The sequence below is a fragment of the Struthio camelus genome, chromosome 14 (assembly GCF_040807025.1).
Source record: "Struthio camelus isolate bStrCam1 chromosome 14, bStrCam1.hap1, whole genome shotgun sequence".
NCBI lineage: Eukaryota > Metazoa > Chordata > Aves > Struthioniformes > Struthionidae > Struthio > Struthio camelus.
The window spans coordinates 23,310,265-23,334,445 of record NC_090955.1 but is presented as its reverse complement, the minus strand read 5'-3'; the positions used below and the strand labels follow the sequence as shown (position 1 = coordinate 23,334,445).

General features: G+C 45.4%; 2 protein-coding genes and 1 long non-coding RNA gene across 5 annotated transcripts in view; all 3 read left to right on the top strand.

The window, feature by feature from the left end:
• STIMATE (STIM activating enhancer) overlaps positions 1 to 11,723 on the top strand; it is a 36,500-nt gene extending 24,777 nt beyond the window's left edge. Inside the window, exons 5-8 of one of the 2 annotated variants that reach the window (XM_068906971.1) lie at positions 3,869 to 3,981; positions 4,903 to 4,980; positions 5,771 to 5,920; positions 7,490 to 11,723. In XM_068906971.1, coding sequence (XP_068763072.1) covers positions 3,869 to 3,981; positions 4,903 to 4,980; positions 5,771 to 5,920; positions 7,490 to 7,606 — 458 coding nt within the window. In that variant the 3' untranslated portion in view covers positions 7,607 to 11,723. The remainder of the gene's footprint in view (positions 1 to 3,868; positions 3,982 to 4,902; positions 4,981 to 5,770; positions 5,921 to 7,489) is intronic. The other variant, XM_068906972.1, reaches the window with a different exon arrangement.
• Positions 11,724 to 11,851: 128 nt separating this feature from the next.
• Positions 11,852 to 19,512, top strand: MUSTN1 (musculoskeletal, embryonic nuclear protein 1). Its single transcript, XM_009679360.2, has 3 exons — positions 11,852 to 15,424; positions 18,026 to 18,146; positions 19,046 to 19,512. Exons 1-3 carry the CDS (start codon positions 15,416 to 15,418, stop codon positions 19,150 to 19,152), a joined length of 237 nt encoding a protein of 78 aa, XP_009677655.1. The 5' UTR covers positions 11,852 to 15,415; the 3' UTR covers positions 19,153 to 19,512.
• Positions 19,513 to 20,163: 651 nt separating this feature from the next.
• Positions 20,164 to 24,133, top strand: LOC138060953 (uncharacterized). 2 transcript variants are annotated; one of them, XR_011134468.1, is made up of 4 exons: positions 20,164 to 20,906; positions 22,146 to 22,921; positions 23,289 to 23,405; positions 23,651 to 24,133. It is a non-coding gene; the product is annotated as an uncharacterized lncRNA (long non-coding RNA). The 2 variants fall into 2 exon arrangements; XR_011134467.1 differs by having other exon boundaries at positions 23,641 to 24,133.
• The last annotated feature ends 48 nt before the right edge of the window (positions 24,134 to 24,181 follow it).

Sequence of the window (24,181 nt, the reverse complement as noted above, 5' to 3'; positions counted from 1 at the left end):
GAACGCCTCCGCTTTGAGATCCGTGTTTTCAGTTTGTTTGCAAGTGGGGGCGGAAAAACAAACCAGAGCCCCCGAAACAAGCCTCTACTTTTGACTGAGCTGTGTTGTTTGTGTTTGTAGGGTCTTAAATAATCATTTGTCTCAAGTTAATTCTCGCTGTGAGCTCATTTCCCTTCTTAGCTCTATTACTTGATCCCTGGTGATTCATTACTTGAGAAGCTATCACAAAAATAGCAGGTGTCCTGCTGGTTTTAAAAGCCTCTCTTTATATGGAGGATAGTTTTTAAGTGTAAATGCCTCAAGGAAAGAATGGTTACCAAAATATCCACATTCAGAAATAGTTGCTGTTTATAGAGCGGAATAACACCGCATGCTGATTTATGGACAGAGTAGCATGACGCTCCCTCAGGGGCTTTTTGTGGCAGAATCGTTACGTTTATTAGGTTTGTCTTCCTGTTGTCAGATTTGGCACGTTAGGAGCTGGGTTTTAATAGAAGTATAGACTCGGTTAATATATTTGAGTGTATAAGGAGGGTAAAAAAGGTTGTGATTTGTACCGAAGAGAATGTTCCCTGATACCAGAAATACAAAGCATTCTCCTTCCCTTCTATATTAGACGACTCTAGCTGCTGCAAGTAGAAAACAGGTGTTTAGATCCCTCTTTGTCAAAATGAGCTATATCGGCAACTAAATCGTACTGTGCTCTCTGTGCTTGCCCTTGCTTCTCAGCTGGGAAAGCTTAGAAATAATACTTGGGGTATCTTTTCACTCCAGCTCTTTGTGTGTGCCTCGCAGAGTAACTTATTTCCTTGCAGCCACGTAGAGTAGACATGCACTTACTACAACGCTGTTTTAAGTTATTTTGGAGGAGTTCTGCGACTTGGCATTTTTAAAGAAAAGTCTTCCGGACTTGAAGCAAGTTGCAGCATAGAGGAATCGGGTATTTTGTTCAAGAGCTGTCTATAAACACGCTTCCACTAAGTTGGTGATAAACTCTACTTTGTATATACTAGTTCCGGCGTTGCTCAGCGTGTTCAAAAAACGCTGCTCCGGTTGTCGCCTGTTGACTGCTGAGGAGTCAGGCTCCTCAGTTTTTGTGTGCTTTGCTTGCAGTAAAAAAAAATTTCTACCGATTTGCTCGTTTATTCTACGCCTGTAAGTTGTGTATGGCAGATACAAAATCGGCAATCGAGATAGGCTGTCAGAGAGGCTTTGGAATCAAAATTAGAGCTCGTGGCTTCGACATTAGCTTTTAAGTTCTAATTTGAACTTGTGTACTGAATCTTTGAATGTGCAAACGTCCTGAAAAGTCTTAGGAAAAACCTACTGGATGTGGTGATACTAATAACTCCTACTTTTTTGCCTTCGGTTGCATAATTCATAAAATAGTAGAAAAAATCAGATTGGAAAGGATCTCTGGAGGTCACCCAGTCCAACTTCCCGCTCCAAACAGTGTTAACTTCAAAGCTAGATCAGGTTGCTCAGGGCCTAGTCCAATTTTGACTTAATCCATGGATGGAGATTTAACAAACCCTCTGGGCAGCCTGCTCCCTCTTACTGAGGGGGCCCCAAACTGCCTATGGTATTTCAGGTACAGTCTCACAAGTGCCGAGCAGAAGGGAATGATCGCTTCCCTTGACCTGCTGGCTGTGCTCTTTCTTATGCCATCCAGTGTGTGGTTGGCTTTCATCACTGCAGGGGCGCTCCACTGACTCGTGTTCAAGTTGCTGTCCACCAGGACGCCAGATCCTTTTCTGCAGAGCTGCTCTCTGGCCGGTTAATCCCCAGCCTGTACCGGTGCCTGGACGTTATTCTGTACTAGCTGCAGGACTTTGCGTTTGCTGTTGTTGCATTTCAGGAGATTCCTCTTGGACCGTTTCTCCAGGTTGTCCTGGTCCCTCTGAATAACAGCACTGTCCTCCGGTGAAAAGACCGTTTCTCCCAATTTGGCATCATGCCTGACTTCCCTGAGAGTGTGGGAGTTTGGGGGTTTTTTTTGTTTTTTTTCCTCCCATCATCCAGGCTGTAGATGAAGGTGTTAAATACTATTGATCCCAGTATCTACCGCTGCAGGGTGCAACTAGTAAACAGCTACCAGTTAGTTTTCAAACCCTTTGACCCTGACAGTCAAGTCAAGCTTTTCACCTACGCTGCAAGTCCACCCATCCAGTGCACGTCTCCCCAATTTGTCTACAAGGATGCTATGGAAGTGTGCTGTCAAAAGATTTGCTAGGTTCAAGGTAAACAGCATCTCCTCCCCCTCTCCTCTCCGCCCCTCTTGTAATTAGAGTCAAAAAGTAATTTTGGAAATACAATAGAGCACACACAAAACTCAAGTAGAATTTATTGTACACAACTTGGAATGGGTGCAAAATGTTTTTAGCTGTCTTTGCTTTTAGGAATTGAATGCGAATTGGAAAAGAGCTCAGAATAAAATGGAGAATGCTGATAAAAATGTGGAGTGTAAAAACTCATTGTTAAAATTTCATTCTCAAGTGTAATTCAGGCCTTGTATCCCCCAAAGAATCAGAATTGCTTAACTTGAAGTCACTGCAGGTGTTTCCCCCTCTCAGATCCTCTCTCTCTCTCTCTCTCTCTCTCTCTCTCTTTCTTTCTCTTTTTAAGTAATAGAAGCCTTAAACTGCAGTGAATAATGAAAAACTTGAGCATTTTAACCATTTTCCTTTTGGACTCTTTAGTGCTGATGATCACCCTGCGCAATGTATGTAGGAGACTTCTTTGGTTTTGGACTCCAGTCTGATTTATCAGTTTCTCTTTGCTGTAGCATTTCAGCAGCAAGCAATAAGTCTCAAGATTTGCTAAGTATTAGTACTGAAAGCCTTTCAAAAATGTTCCCGAAAAGGAAGTGGCCATTATGCATTACAAAAACACAAAGGCATCTGATTTTCCATTGCACATTATTCTTCCCCAGGCTGGAAAATTTTAAGCTGTGTTTGAAGATGTTGCAGGAGGCTGTCGGGAAGAAAACAGCAGCCCTCCAACGCTTGATTTCGGTCTCCAGTGAAGTATTGTTAGTGTATTTGTGACCTGTGAAATCTTGAGGATACAATACACTCTGCTCCTTCCTTTCTTTTCTTCCCCCCCACCCCTTGCTTTCGTATAGTATCTCACAGTCTACATAGTTTTCCTGTTCAAATATTTATGACAGATGGTCTTTATTCTGTACTGGCAGATAACTTCATTCATCATTTTTTTTCCTCACTGTGCTGCAGCCTAATGGGGATCAGCAGAATTTCACACGCATTCAGACTGAAATTAAAATCTGACCTTAATTTTTTTTTTTCCAATTAAATTCTCTTGTGACGACTGGCTTTTTTTATATCAACTCTTGCACCTGTTGCCGCAATTATGATTGGTTAGTTATGGTTACTAGCTTTGTAAAGGGGAGGAATTTGTTTAAGGTAGCCTAGCAAGAATGGCAGAAATATCTGACCTCTATTAAAAATCATATAGAGTGAAGGAAAAGATGTTTATCTTCAGTCATGCTTGCCTTAATTTCTCCTCACTTAGGAAACTTAATGCTTTAGGATAGAGGGAGAACAACAATTTTGTGAGAAACAAATCTGATGCAGCTGTATCTGTCTTGCTTTCATCTGATTGTGTAAAAGAGCACCCGTATGACCAGGTACTGCAGAATCGGATAAAAATCCTGTTATATTCAGTTTCTACCTGATACTTTTTGCAAGTTGGGAGGGTTGGGAGGGAGAGCAACAGCACTAAGGAGATTGAGGAGGGCACTTTAAAAGGATAAATTTGCCCTGCCTCTTCTAATCTTGCTTTTCTAAAATACTTGTTGTGAAGTAAAATCAACGATATGTGTATATTGCACCTTTTCTCTTTTTTGCAGGTGACCCACTGCAGTGCAGTGCTTGGGTGGGCCAGTGCGCTCTGTACATAATGATCATGACGTTTGAGAAAACTGTCATCATTATAGTGCTTCTAATACCTCAGTGGAAAGAGGTTTGTATTTTTACAGCATTTTACAGACAAATGAATTTCTGATGCGAGAAGCCATAGAGCGTATAGATTACTAATAAATACCATTTATTGGCTTGGCTTGTCTCCAAGTGTCATAGCTTCCTACAGTTAAAGCCGTTTAACTCTCTCGTAGTGGTATGTTCTTGAACCTTGACTAGGATACTGCTAATTAGGCTTTCTGGCATCCGTTGCTAGCGATATCCTATTACGTTTTGGTTTTATTACATACTGCGGCATCTACTTGTATGAGAGCTCTAGAGAGTACTAAACGGTTCCTCCTTTTCTTGTTTCTCTGACCCACGTTTAAACCTTTTTTGTATCGTTTTCTGTAGGATTTTAAAGAATCGTTTTTACGTGACCTTGCTGATAGATCTGAACTGCAGAATTCTATTAATTCACAATGGATAAGTGAAACCATTGCTGATGGCTAGACAGAGGTTTATTTTGATAGGCTCCGTGCAATCTAATATTCAAAGTGATGGTGCTTGTTGCTGTAGCAAATTAAAGGCTAGTCGTCACTTGTGCATGTTCTAGACTAAGCTGGGAACTAGGCGTCTTCTCTTACTGTATATTTTGTGAAGTCTAAATTTCCTAAACGTGCAACTTATAACACGTTCCTTGGGAACGTGCAGCCCTAGTACATTTGAGATGGTTCTTGCACAACTCTTCAGACTTCTGTAAACCAAAAAGACTGAGATGACAGCTAGTTTCTTGCCAGCCCCACTTACTTATCTACTGCAATTTATAAGCTGTCCTAAATGCTTTCCTTCTCTACGAAGCTGTCCTTCTTGGTTCATATACCCTATTTCTGTAGCATTAGCTAGTACATGAACAACCGCACTAAGTAATCCAGTTGTGTGCACATGCTGCTGTGATCTGAATTTGATCCTTTTCTTTTCACAGGTAGCATTATTGAATCCTATAGAGAATCCCCAGTTGGAGCTGGCTATCGTCATGCTGATAGTTCCCTTCTTTGTTAATGTTAGTACGACTGCATGCTTCTCTGAGATAGTTACATGTATTTCATTCTCCCATCTGTTAATTAATTAACATTAAACCTTAAAGCACAACATGCCTTGGTGTTTAAGTTACCTTAATTTTAAAAAGGAAGGGTATTAAAGAATGGGTAAAATGTGCGGGTACGGCTTCAGTAGATTGAATGTAGTGTTGCAATATTGTCATAGAGATTATAAAATTACAGTGAAATTTGCCTTAGGAAATGATTTAAGAATAGCTGTATGGCTGAGTATTCTGTGTCTGACCATAGCTGATAGTGGTTGGCATAGGAAGGAGCAGAATAAAAGGGCGAGTGTACGCTTGTTCTTCTCTGACTATATACCCTTGCAGCAATCTGGGCATTAGGGATTAGAGCCAGAGATGCTGTCTTTGCAGTTAATAACCTCCCTTGTTTTTTCTTTCATTAATTTGTTGAAGCATGGATTTTATCCTTTGAGAAGGAAGAGCTTGTTGCACTAAGATGTCTGCCTGAGACCATTCACATTTCTACATAAAGAGTTAATATGCGGTTGCTCTGAATAGCAGCTATTTTTCTTACTTTCTCCTCTTCTACTGAGGAATAAAGTAGCTATGTTCTAGAGCATTCATGCAGTGTATAATAAACCGTGTGACTGTATGCCTGCACAGGCTTTTTTCAGTTTGGCCAATTGACTTTTGTTATTAAGTTTCCCTAATTCTGTCCAAATGTTGACCGAATGAACGTGTACTAGCCTGAAGAAAAACTGAACTGTCATTTCCCCCTTCTCTTTACCAGGCATTAATGTTCTGGGTAGTAGATAACTTTCTTATGAAGAAAGGGAAGACAAAAGCTAAACTTGAAGAAAAGGAAGCAGGACAAGATTCAAGAAATGGAAGTAAAGTCCGATACAGAAGAGCAGCATCGCATGAAGAATCGGAGTCAGAAGTATGTGGAGTCAGTCCGTCCCTCGTGTCACTGATTTCACTGTAATACTGTCAATTTAGTTTTGATTTTCTTTGTATCTACCTCTGACCGTGGTTCCTAGTATTTGTAGTTGAATGCCAGTAAAGAAAATGGCAGTGTCCCAACACTCGCTGGTAGTTACTTTCCTTCCAGACGGGTAGGAAGGCGTAAGAACACGTCTAAGTGTCACGAACGAACTGTGTTACAAATGCTTCTAAAAAAAACTCATACAAAATACAAGATTAATCAGACCAAACTCATTAAGCTATTAGCCTGCCTTTGAAAGTGAGAGGAAGAGGGAGAAAATAAGTGGCTGGGTTTTTATAGGAGTATTTGTTAAGAGCTAGCATGGTGCCAAGGATGAGGGTGCTGTAGTGGCACAGTCATTGGGGACAGGTCGGAAGAAGGTGAGCAGACCAGCTCTGCGTTTCTTTCGTTGTTTTCATGGATTTGTTACCTCTTGGATAGGGGTGAATTAAAATTTTAATATGGTTGGTGTGTTAGGGATATGCACAGCCAAATACGGGATTTGGTAGAAATGTGTTGCATTTTTATTACAGAATAAATTAACCTTTTAAGCATCCAGTCATTATGTAGGTCTTGAAGGATGCTACGGGTATTATGAAGATCTTCGAATATGCTCAGCTAATTAGTTTTCAGCATTAAACAAATAAACATCAGCTTCCTTTTTTAGCATTGCACAGAATCTTGTGTCTGAATTGGAACTGATTTAATTAGAGTAAGGGTATCTGTGTTTTCACTTAATTTTCAAAATGTCACGTATAGGACAATGAGGAACGAAATTTGAGTGGGTCAGAAATGCTTCTGTGGGGTGGCACCACTTAAACAACTAAGTATTTTCTATGCCTGTCAGAAAAACAAAACGTAAGAGCCTCTGCTGTATGTGGAGTTAATTGCCATATAGTTCCAATTTTTTTCCAGTGGTATATTTTCGGAGTGTTACAACTCGATTTTCAGAAATTAGTCAGCTGTGTCCTGAAGTAAAAGATGCAAAAAAGGAGGGAAAAAATTCTTACGTCCTTGCCTCTGAGTAGAACTTTATTCTAAATTATATTAATTGGGTCGCCTTCAGTCTGCCTGAAGGATGGGCAGAATCCTTGAAAGTAAGTTTTTAGTTACAGCTAGTTAGTGTACGCTTTCTGAATTATGCACAGTGCTACCTGTGTTTTTGCTCAAAAAATAACTGCCGTATTGCAGATACAGGCACAGAGGTTGTGTGTTCTCCCTCGCTTGCTTTCACGGCAGGTACCTCTACCGCTCTGGGGGCACGGGCATCGCAGCTTTGCATTTAGAGCCTGTGATTCTAGTAGAGGTTAATACACGTGCATCCATTCCGTTTGAAATGTACTTGAGGTTCCAGGTAGGATTCACAATGTTTGCTAGTACTGACGATAAATCCAAATGAGGTTCAGTAGCCATAGGCAAATAATAAGGTGTTTTGCAAGCATGAAAAAGTAATAGGTCAAAAGCAGCACGAAGGAAGAACGTGACTTTGATTCACGTTACTCAGAAGCTGTAATTTGTTTTTAGATCCTCATTTCGGCAGACGACGAGATGGAGGAATCGGACGCTGAAGAGGACCTACGCAGATTGACCAACTTAAAGCCCATTAAGAAAAAGAAGCATCGTTTCGGTCTGCCTGTATGACGCATTCCCCGACCTGTGTATTTGCAGGCGTCGTGGCGAAAACTTCTCAGTCAGTGGGTTTTAATGTTGCAATTGCATCTCCCTTTTCATACAGACTGACTCAAAAACAAGGTCTCCCAACAGAATGCAAACAGTTGGAAGATTTCCAGTTCAGTTGCACTACAGACACACTGACCGGTTATGCAAGAATGTCTTTTCATCATGGGTGAAAACACAGTGTTGCTAAGGACTAGTCACTAACGTGATTTGTATCTGACCTTTCGGGGAAGATCAAAGAAAACAGCTACAGGAATCTTTCATGTATGGTTTCTGAATGATACAGTTTAAGATGTTCTCAAAAAGGCATCAGAATCAACTAAGTTAAAGGAGTATGTTTTGCTACTAAAACTGGCTTTTGCAGCATAATTCCTAGAGCAGAATAGTTTATGGTTACAAGCTGTAACTTAATGTTATTTTTTTAAGTACAAAATGTTTACTTGCTACAAGGTACCTATGGAACTAATAGGTGGAACAAAGATTTTTTTCCAGGTCTCCTCAAACCTATTTGACTATTTTATATTTAAGTTATATTTTCATACAGTTGTATTTAAAGATTCTCTTTGTCGGAGAAAAGGGTGCAGTTACCTTTTTTGTGCAGGAAAGGGCGAAAGATTTGTCGTGAGAATCTTATTTATCCTTGTCTCCTGGTTTAAGACAAAGGGATTGCAAAGGGAAAGGCTCTCTGTCACTGCTGAAGTCACCAAATATCACTAAAAATGCAGTCCTGCGTGTGCTTTTGAACACATAATTTAAAAATACCTTTTTTAATAGGAGGTGTTATTTGCATATTTGACAAACATGCACTTTAGTGTATAACAAAGCATCTGCTGTGATATAGGTTGCTTATTTGTGAAATGAATATCTAGGGATGGCTTCAGTTACTTATGTTGCTGAAGAACCTGCACGTCTCTCGTGCTTACCTCTCAAACGAACCAGAAGAGATGGAACGTTTCTTCTGCTTTTCGTTAGGTAGGGCCTGCCATACAGGACCTTGATCTGATTGGAGCAGTTGTGCTACGATATTGCAAATAATTCTGTCCCTGCTTGTTTTTTGTTGAAACAGCAGTCTTCTATTCAGTATGTGCTTTTTTTTTTTAACCCCCCTCCAGAAAAACTGTATTTCTCATGTTGAGTTTCCTTAAAAGTCTGATTAACCCGTAGCGTAAAAAAACTGAGAGGTATAATACAGTTGTTACTTTGTCTGCTGCAGAATTTCTGCAGCTTTCAGTGTCTTTGTCTGATAGTTGAAAACGTGCTGATCTTAAACCTTGCAGGCATGTTTTCGGTGACATCTTTTTGCGTGTTTTCTAAACGGCAGTTACTCTTTCTGACAGCTTTCCTCGCTTAGTAAAACCTTGTGTAGGACAAGGCAACGTGTCAAAGAGGTGACAACAGAAATTAATTGCAAGTCTGTTGTAGTATCCGGACATCGGAAATGTTCCAAGCCTTAAACCAAACAGTTTCCTGAGAAAACTGCTCAGAACTTTTTAAGATTTTTTACATTTTTTTATAGATTTACTAGGTCTTAACGTGGTATGTTATCCAGGCCACTTGAATGGGGTTCTTGGGCCTTAGTAAATAGTGAACTGCGCGCTCCCTTGCTTGTTGTCACTGTTCCGGCACTCCTTTTCACCGCGCGGCCGCCCAGGGGAACGTAGCGCTCGGAGACTTCGGGTACGCCTCGGTGCGTCCAGCTGACTGAACGGGACGTTTTACCAAACCTGACCTTTGAGAGTTGAGTTGAGCCACTGACCTCTGTTACTGTGCACTGAAACGTCATAACTGCAATAAGCTTAAATACTAGCGTTTCTTTTAGACTGAATCGACAAACTAACGACAGTGGATGCTTAACTGAGGTATTCTGAAATGGGGGGGATGGCGGCAGGGGAGTGGGGAAATGTCCCCAATCAGTGTTGCCTTTGTTTTAGTCATTTTGTGGGTTTTTTTCTTTTTTCATTGATTGTGTGACTTGCATCTTCAGTATTTACCATTGGGCAGGCTCATATCTCCGAAAGCACAGTACTTCAAGGAATTCATCTTCATTGACAGACTAGTCTCATACAGCTCACCGTTCCAAAGGGATTGAAGGGACTTGCTCTTGTCACAAATGGCAGTGTCTAGTTTTTTCTTTTTCTTTCTTCCCCCCACCCCCAGCACAGGATTTGTTCTATTTCAGAGAGTGAAATCCAACTCGCGCGTGCCGCACGCCACGGCACAGCCGCTGCTGTCCGCGTCAGCCACCCAGAGGTAACTGAGCAGCGCGCACAAATTTAACTGCACAAGCTTTCCTTTTATCTTCCTTTTCCCTCCTCTTCTCCAGTTACTTAGATTGTGAAAATGATTTCTATTTCTAGTCTCATGTTTGGTCTGTGAAACGTCAGTGTAAAATTATGGCCTTAATCGTGTAACATGTTTGTTTTGAGCAGACCTCAAACCTATTGACCAAGTACAAAAGTGTATAGAGCACTAAGGAGCAGTTTCTTGAAGATGGTTATAGCGAAGGTGTAAGAATGGCTAATTTTTCCTGTCTTAAGTGCTTAAATATCACTTGATTTCAAATTTGAATAAGCCTAGCAAGATGACATATACAAGCAGTATGAGCCAAAAAGACAGAAGTATTCTAAATACCACAGTAATAACAGGAGGAGCATATCCCCGCAGGGGAGAAAACAACTCTCTCTTCTAGGACAAACACTTTATTTTCAGCTTTAACCAAATAACAAAAGCTGTTGGGGTTTGTTTTTTTTTTTTTCCCCTATTCAGTTTTTTTTCTTATGTGAAAAAGACGTGGAAAATGTAAAATTGGCAGCTTGCCTCTTTGGAACGTCAAAATCCGACGTGGGGTGAATGTCGGAACCGCTGCAGGAGGTACAAGGTTGCCCGCTTTTGTCTGAAGCGCTTGTATGTCGGAGAAGGAAACGTGTGCCTAGTGCTTTACTATGTCTTACTGCTCAGTGAAAGATATTGGCAGTGCAGTCTGAAATAAATTTTTTCATGAGGAGTTGATCTGGTAATAATATTACGACATGGTGACGTGTGTGTTATCCTCACGTTGGCGCTCGAAGTTAACGGCTGGCAAAAGTGCTTCAAGACAACTCCATTGCAAAGGTTTAATTCAGGCTGTGCTTAAAAAGTGATTCAGTCGTTTAATGAAAACAAGCTACGTTGTGTACCCCAAAGTAAGAGAAAGGGATTGTAACGTACCGAAGAGATACAGAAATATTGGTGGAGATCGAGTTTTCCATGAATGGTCAACCTACATGTTTTAACTGGTTCTGGTATCTGGCCTGTGGCACATCTGCATAAATTTGAAGACACCAGTGTTGTCTAATATGTGGTTTTCGAGTTTCAGCTTTAATTCGTTCAGGTCCCCTTGTCTGTCTTTACGTAGGTGAAATGCTGTATATTAATGTTGCTAACTAAAACGTACGATAGCTTTTTCTTCAGGGAAAACTCAAATTGAGTTGCAAAGTAGAGCAATGCAAAGTGTATGCGATGCCCTCCAACAAGTGTCTGCGCCGATTCCAGCTGTGCCTGGCGAGGGAGGAGCGGTCCTTACTAGCACCCTTGCTGCTGAGAGCTGAGCATCACAAGGAATTTCTGCCACTGTGCTTGACTAATCCGTGTTTGCAACTTTGCTGTGCTTTATTTATTTATTTTTTATTTTTTTCCAGGAGGAAACAGTGATGAAAGTGAACAAATCCAGCCACATCAGGTCAGAGTTAGATCTACAGCATAGGTGTGCAAACTTTTTTTTTTTTTTAAGGTATTTCAAGTTTCCAGTTCAATTACTGAAAATGACTACTATGGTTTTACAAAGTAAAACTGCAGTATCTTTAAAAAAGGGACTCTTTTGTAGGTGTGTTTGTCTTGCGTGGGTATCTGTCTCAAATTGAATGTCGGGTTTGTTTGTAAGTAAATTCAGAGTAGAGCCTGTGTGAGCAAATCCAACAGCTGTGTTCTGCTGCCCTCTGTTTGGACCATACTGTTTAATCAGTGGTGTTACCTTAAACTTCTAAGGGTATCTGATGTAATTACATTGTATAATGGTTTACAATAAAGTTTGACTTATTACAGATTTGTACACTTGTCTTATGCTCGTTCTGTTTGAAAGCGAGTGTGCTTCAGTGTTCATGCTGTGCTGTTGCGCGCAGCAGGTTTTGCTACTGGAGTTTAACGTCAGAACTGCAGACTTAATTTTTTGCACTCCCACGTGATGTTTATTTCAATATGTTCTTGTGCGTTAACAGCAAGTCCTGTTTCAGGAGGAGGGACCGCTGTTGTTAGGTAGCAAGTTTTGTTCACAACTGAAGAATCGTTCGAAGCTTCTCTCAAATCTCTGCTCTGTTCCCTGAGGATGGTTCTAGCTCTCGGGGCACGCGCATGGAGAGTGACCACCTGTATTTTCATATTGAAAAGAGAACCTTAGGTGTGCAACCTGAGAACGCCTGAGGCTGCAGAACATTGGCCTGAGGCCTTCTGGCTGTAGAACTTGGTCATACCACTGTACCACGCATCTGATTATCTGAGCCTACTTCCCGCTTCTGAAGCGAAGCCAGACCTCTTGTTCATTGTCAGCAAGAATGTGTAAATTTAGAAAATGTCTGAATTTACCTCCAGTGACCTTCCTCTTGGCAGAGGCGTAGCCTAATTCAACAACTTGTTCACCTGTGTTATCTTCTGTTCTCCTGATTTGTTTGCAACAGGTAATAGAAATGCAAGCTGAGGGAAGGTGTCTTCACGCTCTTCGCTTGTGCAGGTCCTGTTAAGAGGCTTACCTGTGAAGTATCTTGTATCACAAAACTCGCAAAGTCCCTCCTTGTGAGCCAGAAGAGGGCCATGTAGGGAAGCCTGGTTCTAAGACCAAGTCGCCTCTCTGATCCCCATCTCTAGAGGGCAACAGGTTGGAGATGAGCAATGTTGTCCGTGCTTTCTTCCGTTTCCAATGCTTCCCAAGGCCATGCCGAAAGGAAGAAGGGAGAGCGGTACTGATCCTTTTCTGTCTGAAGGAGTCATCGCTTCTAGATGCTATTTATGCAGTGCAGAGTTGTCTCTTCCCCTCCATGGAAGACAACTTTTCTTTGGTTGACAAGTGGTCTGCAGCCTGCACTGTGGATGGTATTGCCTGACTGTCCCCAACAAAATCAGTGTAACCAAGTTTGCTTTTTGCTATTTTGTTGGGCAGAAAGATGCCATCTTATTCTCCAGGTGTATTGTTCTGCTACTGAGGTATGGCATGGTAAGTATCTACCATCCGTCTGCCAGAATGAGAGAGGAATAAGGAAGGCTGTCTAGGAGAAAGAAGATTGGCTCACTGTGAAGCTGTAGCATGGACCGTGTATAGATGACTTATTTTTTTTAAGGGTGGGAGGTTGATGCCTTTTTGCCATGACAGAGCAGAAATCCTGTTCTTAGCAAGCTTCTGCTGCTGTCACCACTTCCTTCAAAGAATAATCTTTAGCCTTTCAGGCCTGTAAGTTCACTAACGGATGCTGGCAGTTTCTTGGAGAGGACATGTCTTCTATAAGAAGCTCTGTTTGGAGATCCTGGTGGCCAGCTGTGTGTAAAGTCACTCAATTTTCCACATTGATCACATTTTAATTACAGCTGTTTTTCAGCAGAGCAGTTTCCACACCTTGTGTTCCTGGGGAAGGTGGAAGAGGGCTGACTTGCATTAGTGGTAACAGCCACTGTGCAATAAATGAGCTTACCTTCTGCCTCATCATTCGTGTCCCATTTAACAGATCTCAGGACCTCAAGAGGGGTCCTACTCTGACATGGCAGTAGTTCAGGCTTAGATTTAAGTTGGTTTTTGTAAGGAAGAATTACCCTGTGCTCTGTAGGAAGCAACGGTTGTGCTCATTCTTCAGCATTTAGGAAATGCACAGTTGAACGACAGAGTGTGGAATTGTCCAGGCTGTGGAAGATGTCTTGGAGACACTTGGAGATAAGCTGCCTACCTCTGTAGATGCCTCATCTCCCGCCCCTGAATGGCATGCAAGCTGAAGGTTTGTTGACACAGGTATGAGGATTTTGTTTGTACAAATTATATTGCTGTAAAAGCATACAAAAGCATACCTTTCTATGGTTTTTGAGATGAGGAAAGTGCAGTACCGGTGAAATGAAGTAGCTTTAAAAGCTGAAGGGAGAAAAGTAGCTCTGTCTTGAATCGTAACCACTTGCTTTAAACATGCAGACTGTTATTTTCCTGTTGTAATAGATAGCATCAGAAAGGTGATGCTTACAGATATGTGCAGAAAGAGAGGCGTTACTTTTGTACGATGACAAGATTGATCGTCTTCCCTAACGTTGATGTGTTTTCCTACTACTTTGTTAGCCTAATAAAAGGTGCTGCCATTCCCCAGAAACTTTTCCTCTTGTTTACTAAGCCGCGGATTTAAAATAGAAACTCAATGCGAGGAATGGCTGACTAAGTGCATAACATCTCAACCGCTTCTAAACCTACAAATAATAGTTCCAATAGTAACGTGAAAGAAAGCATGTTTGCAGGCCCGGAGAGTTCAGCTGGACGGCCAAAGCAGGCGCGCGAAGGCCCGAGGGACGGCATGCAACTCTCGAATCAGAGTTTCTATCGTGGAGTACTAATGCTGTGCTATTGGTGTCGTGTTTGTAGAATGAAAAATATCAATTTAATTTTGCCTCCTGTGCTTCTCTCCGTAGATTAAACGGAAGCCAGGCAGAGCTTGAGAAAAGGGAAGGGAAGATTTCTATCACTACAACAGTCGGTATTTCTATTAAAAGGTGTTTGGAGGCATGTCAAGCCTACCTTTCCCGTAACAAAAAAATTTGTTTGGAGTTTTGTTTTATTTCAGGAGTTTACGGTAGACATAAAAGATGTTGTTTTTTTTTTTTTTAATGATGTAAAGAATTAACGTGATGGTTAGGGAAAAAAAAATTAATAAAAGGGAAACAACTCCCCACCAGACTGACTCCCTTTAATCACAATTAGCAATCGTGCTTAGGGTTTCTCTTTTTGAATGAAGAAAATTGAATAGGGCACAAATCGTAAATTTTGAGGAAGGCTTTATTCACGCGGCGGGTGAAATGATTAAGTTTGCTAATACTGCTCTAGGTCGCAAGTGATCGTACGCCTCTCGAGTGAGTAAGGGCTGACATCAGAGCAAGCGCAGCAATAAAACTGTAAGGATAAAACCATGTGTTTTACTGATGATCCAAAACACTGCTGTGTTGAACACCCCATGCCGAAGAGATTGCTGAGGACCCAACGTTACGCTTCTGGTGTGCGGTTCATGCGATGCAGCTGGCGTTTACAGAGCGAGTGGTTTGTAGCGCTGGGAAAGAAACGCTCTCCTGTTTTCTTCCCGTCAAGGGAATTCAGAGTCAATTTTGTGTCTGTAACAAAGCTTTGCCTTTTAAAGTTACAAGCAGAGCCGCAGCGGGCTCCCCTGGAAGTCGTTTTCGTAGCAGAGCGGATGGGGCTCCCACGCGGTCTCGCTGCCCCAGCTGTCTCCTCGTGTCAGGCCCAAACTTCAGCCGTCCCCAGGCGCGCGGGGCCGTAAATACTGCACGCCCTAGTCATCCCTAAGAATAAACCTTTCAACAACACCAGCCCGTGTCGACCTGAATCATCCCGGGCTCTGCTTTGGGAAAGTGACCCAGCTCACGACCTCGTGGTGGATGCTCTATATAAGTCCAGGAAAATAACAGCCGCCGAGGGCACAAGGCTGGAGTTAATCAGAGCAGGGGCACTACCTCGGGAAGGATCACCGTCGAGGGAGCGCGGCAGTTATGTCACAGGTACGGGGCGATGGGGATGCAGCTGGCGCTCGGTTGGCCGGGATGCCCGACAAATCTGCTGCTGTTTTCGGTGGTCCGCTCCGTGCGGCTTATTAGCGCGTTATTCTCGTGAAGCAACGAATTGAGCTCTTCTGATCTGGTTGACCTATTTCATTCTGTCCCAAGTGCTTACGCGCTTCGTTTTCATAGTTTAACAAGCAAATTGTTATGAGCGATTTGAAATTCATGAGGAATATAGCCAAATTGATAATAGTTTTGAAAGGAGGTGGCTCTCCTGAAATGCACTCTCTCTTCTTTAAAGTAAAGCCTAGTATAATAACATGTAGGAAAAAAGGGGGTATGACTGCAGGTTACAGCTCTCGAGATAAAACACTCGAGACTGAAATTTTGTGCTACGCGTTTCTCGCGTTCGTCTTGGAACTAGTAGTTTGTCCTCACCGCGCTCCCCGATCGTCGGTGTTTCAAAGCGGTCCTAAAATTAGCTCAGAGCGTTTGAGCTTTTCACACGCTGTCCTGTTTTCAACCCCAAGTTATACGTACCCGACGCGGGTCTCTTCATTGCGAGAGTTTTACGTGGTGGGTAAAACGGAGAGCAAGAGGACGGGGAGGGCAGAGGAGAGGGAGCCTTCGAAGCCACGCAGAATAACTCAGCTCTGCTTATTCTCTCGACTCCAGATGAAAAGACACTTGAAAGCTCAGTCGCCGCTCTTGTAAACCGACACTTTGCCTTGTGACAGGAGGAGACGAAACGCAGGCCGGGCCGCCGCGCGTGCGGGGAAGGGCTTCTGGCAAAGCCGGCTGGCGAAGCCACTCGCGCTTGGCAGCCGCGAGCAGCGGTGCGGCCCCGCCGCTGGCTCGAGCCGCCACTGGTGGCGGCAGGCCTGGGCATCGCCCTCCGAGGCTCGAAACAACCTTTCCTGTGCAGCGTTTTGGCTTTTAGCCGGGGGCGGGGGGGAACGAGTCCCCGTAACCATCCTGCTGGCAACTCGGGGGGGGAATCGGCCCCATCGCGTGCCGGTTCTCCATACAGACGTACGAATGCCGGCACGGCTAGAGAGGAGGTACTCGGTGAACAAGCCAACGGACCCAAGATGGTTATGAATTTAGAAGGGTTTGATATTGGCCCTTTCCCCTCGCTTTCTTTGGCTGCTTATAGGGTGTTCTCCCGAGAGATTTTGCGAACGTTTTGTTTCCCACAGCACATGTAAATGGTACTGACAGCAAGCTATTTTTGAGCCTTCTCGGGTGTTTATAGCCAGCAGGAAACATGCTGGATTCTCCAGCGCAGCCAGCCTTCCCCTGCCGAGAGCCGTGCTTGCACGCTCCGTCTCCGTGAGCTCTCGCCAACTCGTGGTCAAGTCATTCTCGGGGGCTTGGGACACTGGATTCCTTGAACCGCGCAGCTGTTTTTAGCTTTGCAGGTACTGACTTAGAAATCTGTGAGTAGGCTCCATCACTGCCAAAATCCAAATGTGAGAAGTCCTGTGTACGCAGCAATGGACAGAGAAGTTTCTTGTCAATGGTTCGGTGCACAAATATATTGAAATCGGAGTGTTTGGGTGTTTAATTGCGTCTCCTGTGAGGGTGGTGGTGCCTGCCGGTTGATGCACCCCTCTGAGGTCCGTGGGGTGGGACCTTGGGAACCAGGCCTTGAAGCGGTAAACTGAAGAGGAAATGTCAGTGGTGCTGATTGCAGCTGACTGATGTGTGTGAATTTGAAATAGTGGTTTAAAGGTAGGAGTAGGCTGGTATTTTTGAACGTTATCCTGATTTTCTTCTACCAAGGTAAACAGGTTTGTGCTTGGAAACTCTAGTGCACCACCTGATGGCACATCTGTTTCTATGTTAGGTTTTCTTTTCCTTCTTCAGCGTTTCGGATGCGTTCAACACAAAGGACTTACACGTGTTCAACACGTGCTTGTAGACAACACCTTTGAGTGCTCAGTTGTTTATGTTCCCTACGTTTGGAGGCTAAGATCTGTAATGGTCGGGGGAAAAAGACAGTAGAACTTCTCACGTGTCTTTTGTGGTTTCTCTTACAAGTTTTTTCTGAGTCAGGTATGACAAATAACTGTAGGTCAAGCTTATCCCAATGAGTAAACGCAAGATAATTTAGTTATGAAGATGTAAGGGTTTTTGTTTGTTTTGATCTTCCTGAGCGTAAGACAGATTTTTTTTTTTAATTGGCAGTCTGTCTTGGTCTTCACTTGCAAAAGGACCTGGCAGAGCTGCAGACCTGGACAGAGAAAAAAGGTTGCGCCATCAAGAATTCGAGTTCAGATTCACAGTGTAGTGCTGACTCTCTCAGATACTGCAGAGGAGCTTTCAGGGACTCTTCAGGAAGATGGCAGGTTTGGGGTTTTTCACCTGGACACTGCATATCTGTGTTGGATTTGCTCTCCCTGCAAGGTCTGGCTGCCTGCAGTTGTGCTGTTGTACTGCTGTATCAAGAGCAAAGTGTGTGCATGTGTAATCCCGAAGATGAACTAGGCGGGCTGTTGAATTAGCAACTCTGGATGTTGTAGCCTTGGGCTAGTGTGGCTTTATTTCCTATGTTTCTAAACTTGAAATGCTGATGTGTGGGCAATACATCTTTCTTAGCCGGCCCCCGTGAAAAAGAAGCGTCCTCCTGTGAAGGAAGAAGACCTCAAAGGAGCCAGAGGAAACCTTTCCAAAAACCAGGAAATTAAATCCAAAACCTACCAAGTCATGAAGCAGTGTGGTAAGTCTCTTTTCCCTCCTAGAAACGGTTAAGCAATCTTCCAAAGTAAAACATTAACTTAACTGCCATCTTCAGCCAAGGGGTGCTCCTCCAGGACAGCAGCCAGCAATACTTGTATACCGTGACCTGGCTGTGGAGGCTGTTTGAATCGATGATCTGCCCACTTGATTCTCACCAATAGATGCCAGCAGGGCTCTGCTTCAAGTGATCTTTTTCCCTGACTTAACTTTGCAAAGTGGGAGGTAGAGCCCCAACTTTGCCTTCTGAGTCGTGGTTCAAACCAAGTGCTGGTCTCAAGGTCAATGTCAATGAATGGCTGCCTGAGTTTGAAGGTCAGGAGGCCTGGTCACAGATTAGGCGATTTCTGCCTTCTCACGTGGATGAGTTTTACGTGTTTGAGCTGAAACACCTTGGGGGCAATAAAGGACAAAAGGTGAGAGAGGACTTACAAACTGGATACTTTCTTCACGGCGCTCTGCTTTTGTGTTGCTCTTCCGTCACCAGTGGGGAGGTGCAAGAAAAACTGATGAATTTTAACCCTTCTTCAGCATGATATCCTGAACCTCACACTAGTTTCCAAGTTTCTAAAGCACCCGCAGGGAATCCCCTCCTTGAGGGGCCGCTCGATGGTGGTGACCACCCACAGTTGCTGGGAGCCTGCCCCGTGCTTGGAATAAGAGTGCGATGTTTTAAGGTTTGGGGTAACACAGTGACAAGCCCAAGTTAGCCGTGGGCTCTACGTCCTCAGGTGCAAATGCCAGGTTTGGCTCCTGGGAAAGGTGATGGGGTGATAAATTATTGGGGCCAAATGTATGCATGTTTTAGCAGCACTAGTGTTACTGCCATAACTTTGTGTGCTTCTTCATTGATTGCCTTCTCTTCTGGTTTTCCTTTTCAAGAACAAATGGGCTCTGCAGCACCTTCCATATTCAGCCGAGATCGGACGGGGGGTGAAACAGTCTTTGAGAAACCTAAAGGAGAGCCGGCCAAGAGCGTCTTTGGCTGACGGCCAAGTTGGATGTGCATCACTTAGATGACTGTTGTAACATTTTCCCAAATTGCTGTTCCTTATGTTAAACTCACTGCAGAGCTAAATAGTTAACTTAATTTCTACTGTAAGTCAGTAAATAGGGAACGGACTCATGTCAAAGGGTACAACTTCCTTTTTAACTTCTATTATGTGTTTTCTGTGTTGGATGGTGTTTGCTATGATGGTTTAATAAAGAAAAAAAAAAGATTGGCCACAGCTTGGCACACAGTAGTGATCGATTTCAGCTTGTGCTTAAATGAATTCTGTGGACGTTTTTGGCATTGCAGCTATGCTCTAGCCTAATTGTCAAATGCAAAGAATAAATATTCAAACGGCGTGGTTTTAGTGTCAGTGCAATTTCTTCAAACTGTGCTTTTGCAAACGGAGGAAGGGAGGAGCTGGGCTGGAGAGGTAACAGAAGTCTGCAGACTTCAACTGGCATCTTTCCTCAGCCATAGACTTCCCTGTCTAATGTGCTTTCGTTCCCTGCTTGCTGGGAAACGAAGCTTTAATTCCCTGCGTTTCTGGTGTGTAGCGAGGGCTCTGATGCCATAGAAGAGGAAATGGAGTACCTGAAGAACAGAGGGCTACCTTATTGGTTTTGGCATTATTTGAAAACTAAAATAAGAGAGAGACAATTGCTTGCAAGTTTTTCAGCAAATCCTTTCCCTTTGCCAAACTCCGTTACAGTGCTACCCTCTTTAGAAACAACAAAACAAACAAAGCTATTTTGACAAACATGTCGTCGGCTTCCCATGGTGGCTTTGCTTTTCCGGTTTGCTTTGTTTCATGGAAAATTCCACCCCGGCCACAGAGTGCCCTGAGGGGCTCTGCCGGGAACATGACGGAGTCCTCCAGGAGCGTCGCGTGACAGCACCTTCTCCACATCCATCCTGCAGCATGACCCAGAAGTCCCGATAATCCCTGGGAAGTGCAGTAGCTGCTTCAGCAAGCTCTGTGTAGCGCTCAGCAAATTTTGGCTGTTGCAAGACCTAAACTTTTGTGCCATCAGGTGAAGGCAGCTGTGCGGGTCTCGGCGAGCTCCAGCCTGTGCGCCCTGGGCCACCTGGGCAAGTAGAGGGAGCCCATGCACCATCCCACAGCTGTAAGTACCTTCCTCGCCCGCTCCTCCTTTGGCATTTCCTGAATACATGAATATATTTCCTGAATGTGAACGGAGCAGCAAGCAAAGAGCCGCCACTGCTGGCAGCACCTAGCTGCACGATGATGGTTTTTCTCCTCCTGCTTCCTGTTTTTTCTGGTCACCACCGAAATCCCGCTGCTGAACGTGACTGCGTGAGCCCAGTCACGCGGGACGTCGTTCATTGGGAAAACAGAGACGGTTCTCCAAGGCCCTTTTGGGCCCGGTTCCTTTTCACTGATTAACGCCGGCAGCTCTCAGGTTGGCACCGGGGCTCCTGCCGGCTGCTGCGCGCGTGGTCTGACGAAGGGGACTTGCCCCCTGGGAGGGAATCCCCCCCGCCCCAGCAAACTCATTTTGAGCTGGCTTTTTTTTTTTTTTTTTTGGCGACGATGTTTGTTTACATGGGTAGATTAATTGGATGAAAGTTAAACATCAAATCTATTTTTCCCTAAGGTTATAAATTGGAGGGTTTTTTTCCCCTGAGCTAGATCTCTTCTTTCAAACACGGATAACCCTCTGCCTTAGTGGCATCTACTGCTGTTCTTGCAAACCATGCATTCCTGGTAGGACATTCGGGAACGTTAAGGTAGGTGCCGCTTTTATTTAAACAGCGGTTTTGGTTTCGCGCAGGCCAGAGCTAGTTAAGAGGTGAAGGTTGTATTAAAGTTCGAGGGAGCAGCGCCCAAGGATTTCTTGGCGCGCACGGCACACGCCGTGGAGCTGCACGTGCCTAACCCGACAGCCAAGTCCTTGCGTTCGACGGGTGCGCTCCTCAAGAGACAAATGTTCTCAAAGCCATCGCTGGCGTGCTGCCGTTCTTCTGCGTTTATGAGTATCGGGGACAAAATCAGTGCGAGTGTCACTGATGTGTGACCCTTGCTGGTGAGAGACGACTGAGCTGGGGCTTTAGCAGCTTCCCACGCACAGGCGCTCGGCGCTCAGCAGCCGCAATCCTGATTGGGATGAGTGAAAACATTGCTCTTTTCTCCCTTTCTGAGCTCCTCTGCCTCCTATCCAGCCCTCGCAGGGGGAGAGCCAGCGCCGAAGGGGATTTTGTAGCCCTACACCCTGTGACTCCAGCTCACAGTTGAACACCCCCCCCGCCCCCCAAAGGATTTCACCCCTGTTTTACCCATTTCCACTTTCACGTGGACGAACTGGTTTGGCCTTCCCCCTCTGCCCCTCGCTGGTTCTCCGCCGGGGCGGGTGTCCTCGCCCGTCGTCCTGCCCAGCCGCGTCATGGGCCGAGGACTCCTCCGAGGGCTGGCGTCGCGGAGAGAGGTTCTCACACCAGTAACGCTGGCGAGGATGGCAGAGGGAGCCCTCTTTAATTGCTCCGCGATAAGAAACCGGCAGGGGGATGTTCGTTAACAGGGAAAAAGAGGGAGCGGGACGAGTGGGAATGGGTGTCGGGGGGCCCGGAGCGGAGGGCAGAGGACGTTCTCGCGCCTCTGTGCGCGAGATGGTGCAGGTCTGCTGTGAAGCAGCTAAGCCGGGCGCAAGGCAGGAGGCTGCTGCGGCTCGGAGCCGGCTCTGCTCCTGCCGGAGCCCGTTCAGCAAAGCGGCGAAACGCCGGCTTCCCTCGGACATCCGTCTCAGGCGCGGCGGGGAAGCCAGGCGAGGTTTTAATCAGCAACGTGGGATTTTGCTATCCTATTTAGAGGATGTCTTCAGGTTCAATTATTTACGATGCTTTCCAGTAAGTGCTCAATGCCAGGAAGCGTTATTCTTTCTTTCGTTTAAAGTAGACCTCAGCTAAAAAGGTGCATTGGAGGTGAATGTGTATCCCTGGGACAAACTCCCTCTCCGTCTGATTTGTTCTCAGCCTTACGAATTGCAATATTCGCACGCCGCGCTTATCCCTAGCTGGGCGCGCAGGGCTGGATACGGTGGCGAGCCCTGCCGCGGGAGAAGAGGTGTTCGCAGGGGAGGGAAGCAAAAGTAGCAGCTGTCCAGAGAAATACTTGTCCTCTTTTTCTTCGTCCTTGTGACCTAACAAGTCCCGCCAGGGGAAAGGCGTCCCCCCCCCCCCCCGGCTTCCCTCTTTGCACGTTTTCATAAAGAGAAGTAGCGACGAGGGAAGCGTCCGCACCGCCCCAGCCGGGGAGTTTTAAAATCCTTTTGCGTTGAAAAGTATCTGCTGCGACACCGGAGACAGGGCGGTGGTGGACGGCGGCGGAGCAGACCAGGCCGGGCGGACGCGGGCCATCGGCTTCGCCCCGGCCCTCCGGGCACGGTGACCCCGGCTAGCACAACGCCCCAAAGCTACCTGTAAAGGGCGGCCGGGAACGCGGGGTGCAGGAGCGCGGTGCGCCCAAGCCTGTTGCCTGCCCGCGGGCTGCCGGGGCCGAGCTCAGCGACACCCGCTCCTGCCCGGGAAGGAAGAAGCCAGACGAGGCGGCGCTGCGGCCGCAACGCACGTGAACGGTTTCAAACAACGAGTCTGGGGCGCCGGGAAGGAAACCGGGCGAGCGGCGCGGTCTCGGTGCCAGCGGCGCGGCAGCCGGCGAGGCCGGGTCTGAGCCCGCCGCGGGGCAACCGGTGAAGCGACGCTTTGGAAAACGCCAGGCAGCGCTTAAAGCGAAGCCCGAGCGGTTCCAGGTAAGCGGCCCTGTGCTTTTCCTGGGCGGTTGATGTTTTCCCTGGAGAGGACCCTTGGGTGGGCAAACGGCTCGGGTTTCCCACTGGCGAGTTCCCCGTCCGTCTACCACGATGCCTAGAAAAAATCGTTGTTTCTCCACAACGTGCTTAAAAGACTTGGTAACGGAGCGGGACGCTACAACGCACAAGCGTGTGATGCTCAGCGGGGGAAACGTCCTTTCGGTACTGACGCTTGCTGTCTTTAGCTCAGAAAAGTCCCTAAGCAACGAACGGGCGAGCGTGCGTTTTGGGAATTACCGGAGTGTAACATTATCCATAAATATTTTCCTATAAAACCAGGCACTTCTAACAAAATCTCTTTTTCCAGGGCTACAAGCCAGCCCTCGGCCAGCCCCAAGCTCCTGAGAACCGTTCAACGTCCCTCCTGGGTGGAGACTGCTTGATAACGGAGGCTCTGAAAACAGTCGTTCCAGTGAATTTGCAGGTAAATGCACGCACGGCGCCTTCCCCGCGCTGACCTTTTGCGCGAATAACGCCGCCGAGACGCCACGGCTGCGTTCGGGTCAGAGCAGGCCAGGTGTTATCACCCGCCTGGCTTCTGCTGTACTATTTTTTGGACGGTTTGTGATGTCTCTGGATGATTATGTGCATGGGTATGCATGGCGCTGACGTAGCGTCTCTCTCTCTCTCTCTCTCTCTCTCTCTCTGTCCTTTGGGAGCCCGGGAAAGGTCTGCTTGCTCTCCCCCACCACCGTTTAGCTAAAAAATCAGGAACAACTGCCATTACTAGGTGACAAATGAAGGTTATGGCTAGCAAGAGGGAGCAAAAAGGGATGTTTCCAGATAACTGCTCCGGGGCTGGTTGGGTCAAGGGACACAAAGCTCAAAGAAGTCACCAGCTCTTAAACCTCATGTGGCTTTTCCACGTCTTTGCCGGCTCCAGATTTCTGAAGTGCTTGAGACAGGCTAAGGACGTGCCCTTTCAAATCGTCGCCGTTTGACGCGCTGGAGATTCAAGCCTCTAAAAGTTCAGCCTGCACACGGACCTGTTCACGCACCTGCGTGGTTTTTCATGTCGCGTTTTAGTGGAATCTAAATTGAAACTGAAAACATAAGGATTTGTTAAGTTCAGACTTTGGGAGGCATTAAAATTCGAACATTTAAGAGCAGCGATCCGATGGAAAAAAATAAACTTACCAGGGTCCAATTTTTAACCGTGTTTAATATGTCAATATTAAGCTTCTGGGTTTCCTCAAAGTC

Excerpts from the sequence above, each read along its gene's own strand:
- MUSTN1 (XM_009679360.2), top strand. Across the intron at positions 18,147-19,045 it reads CCAAGTCATGAAGCAGTGTG|AACAAATGGGCTCTGCAGCA; the intron begins GTAAGTCTCTTT and ends TTCCTTTTCAAG.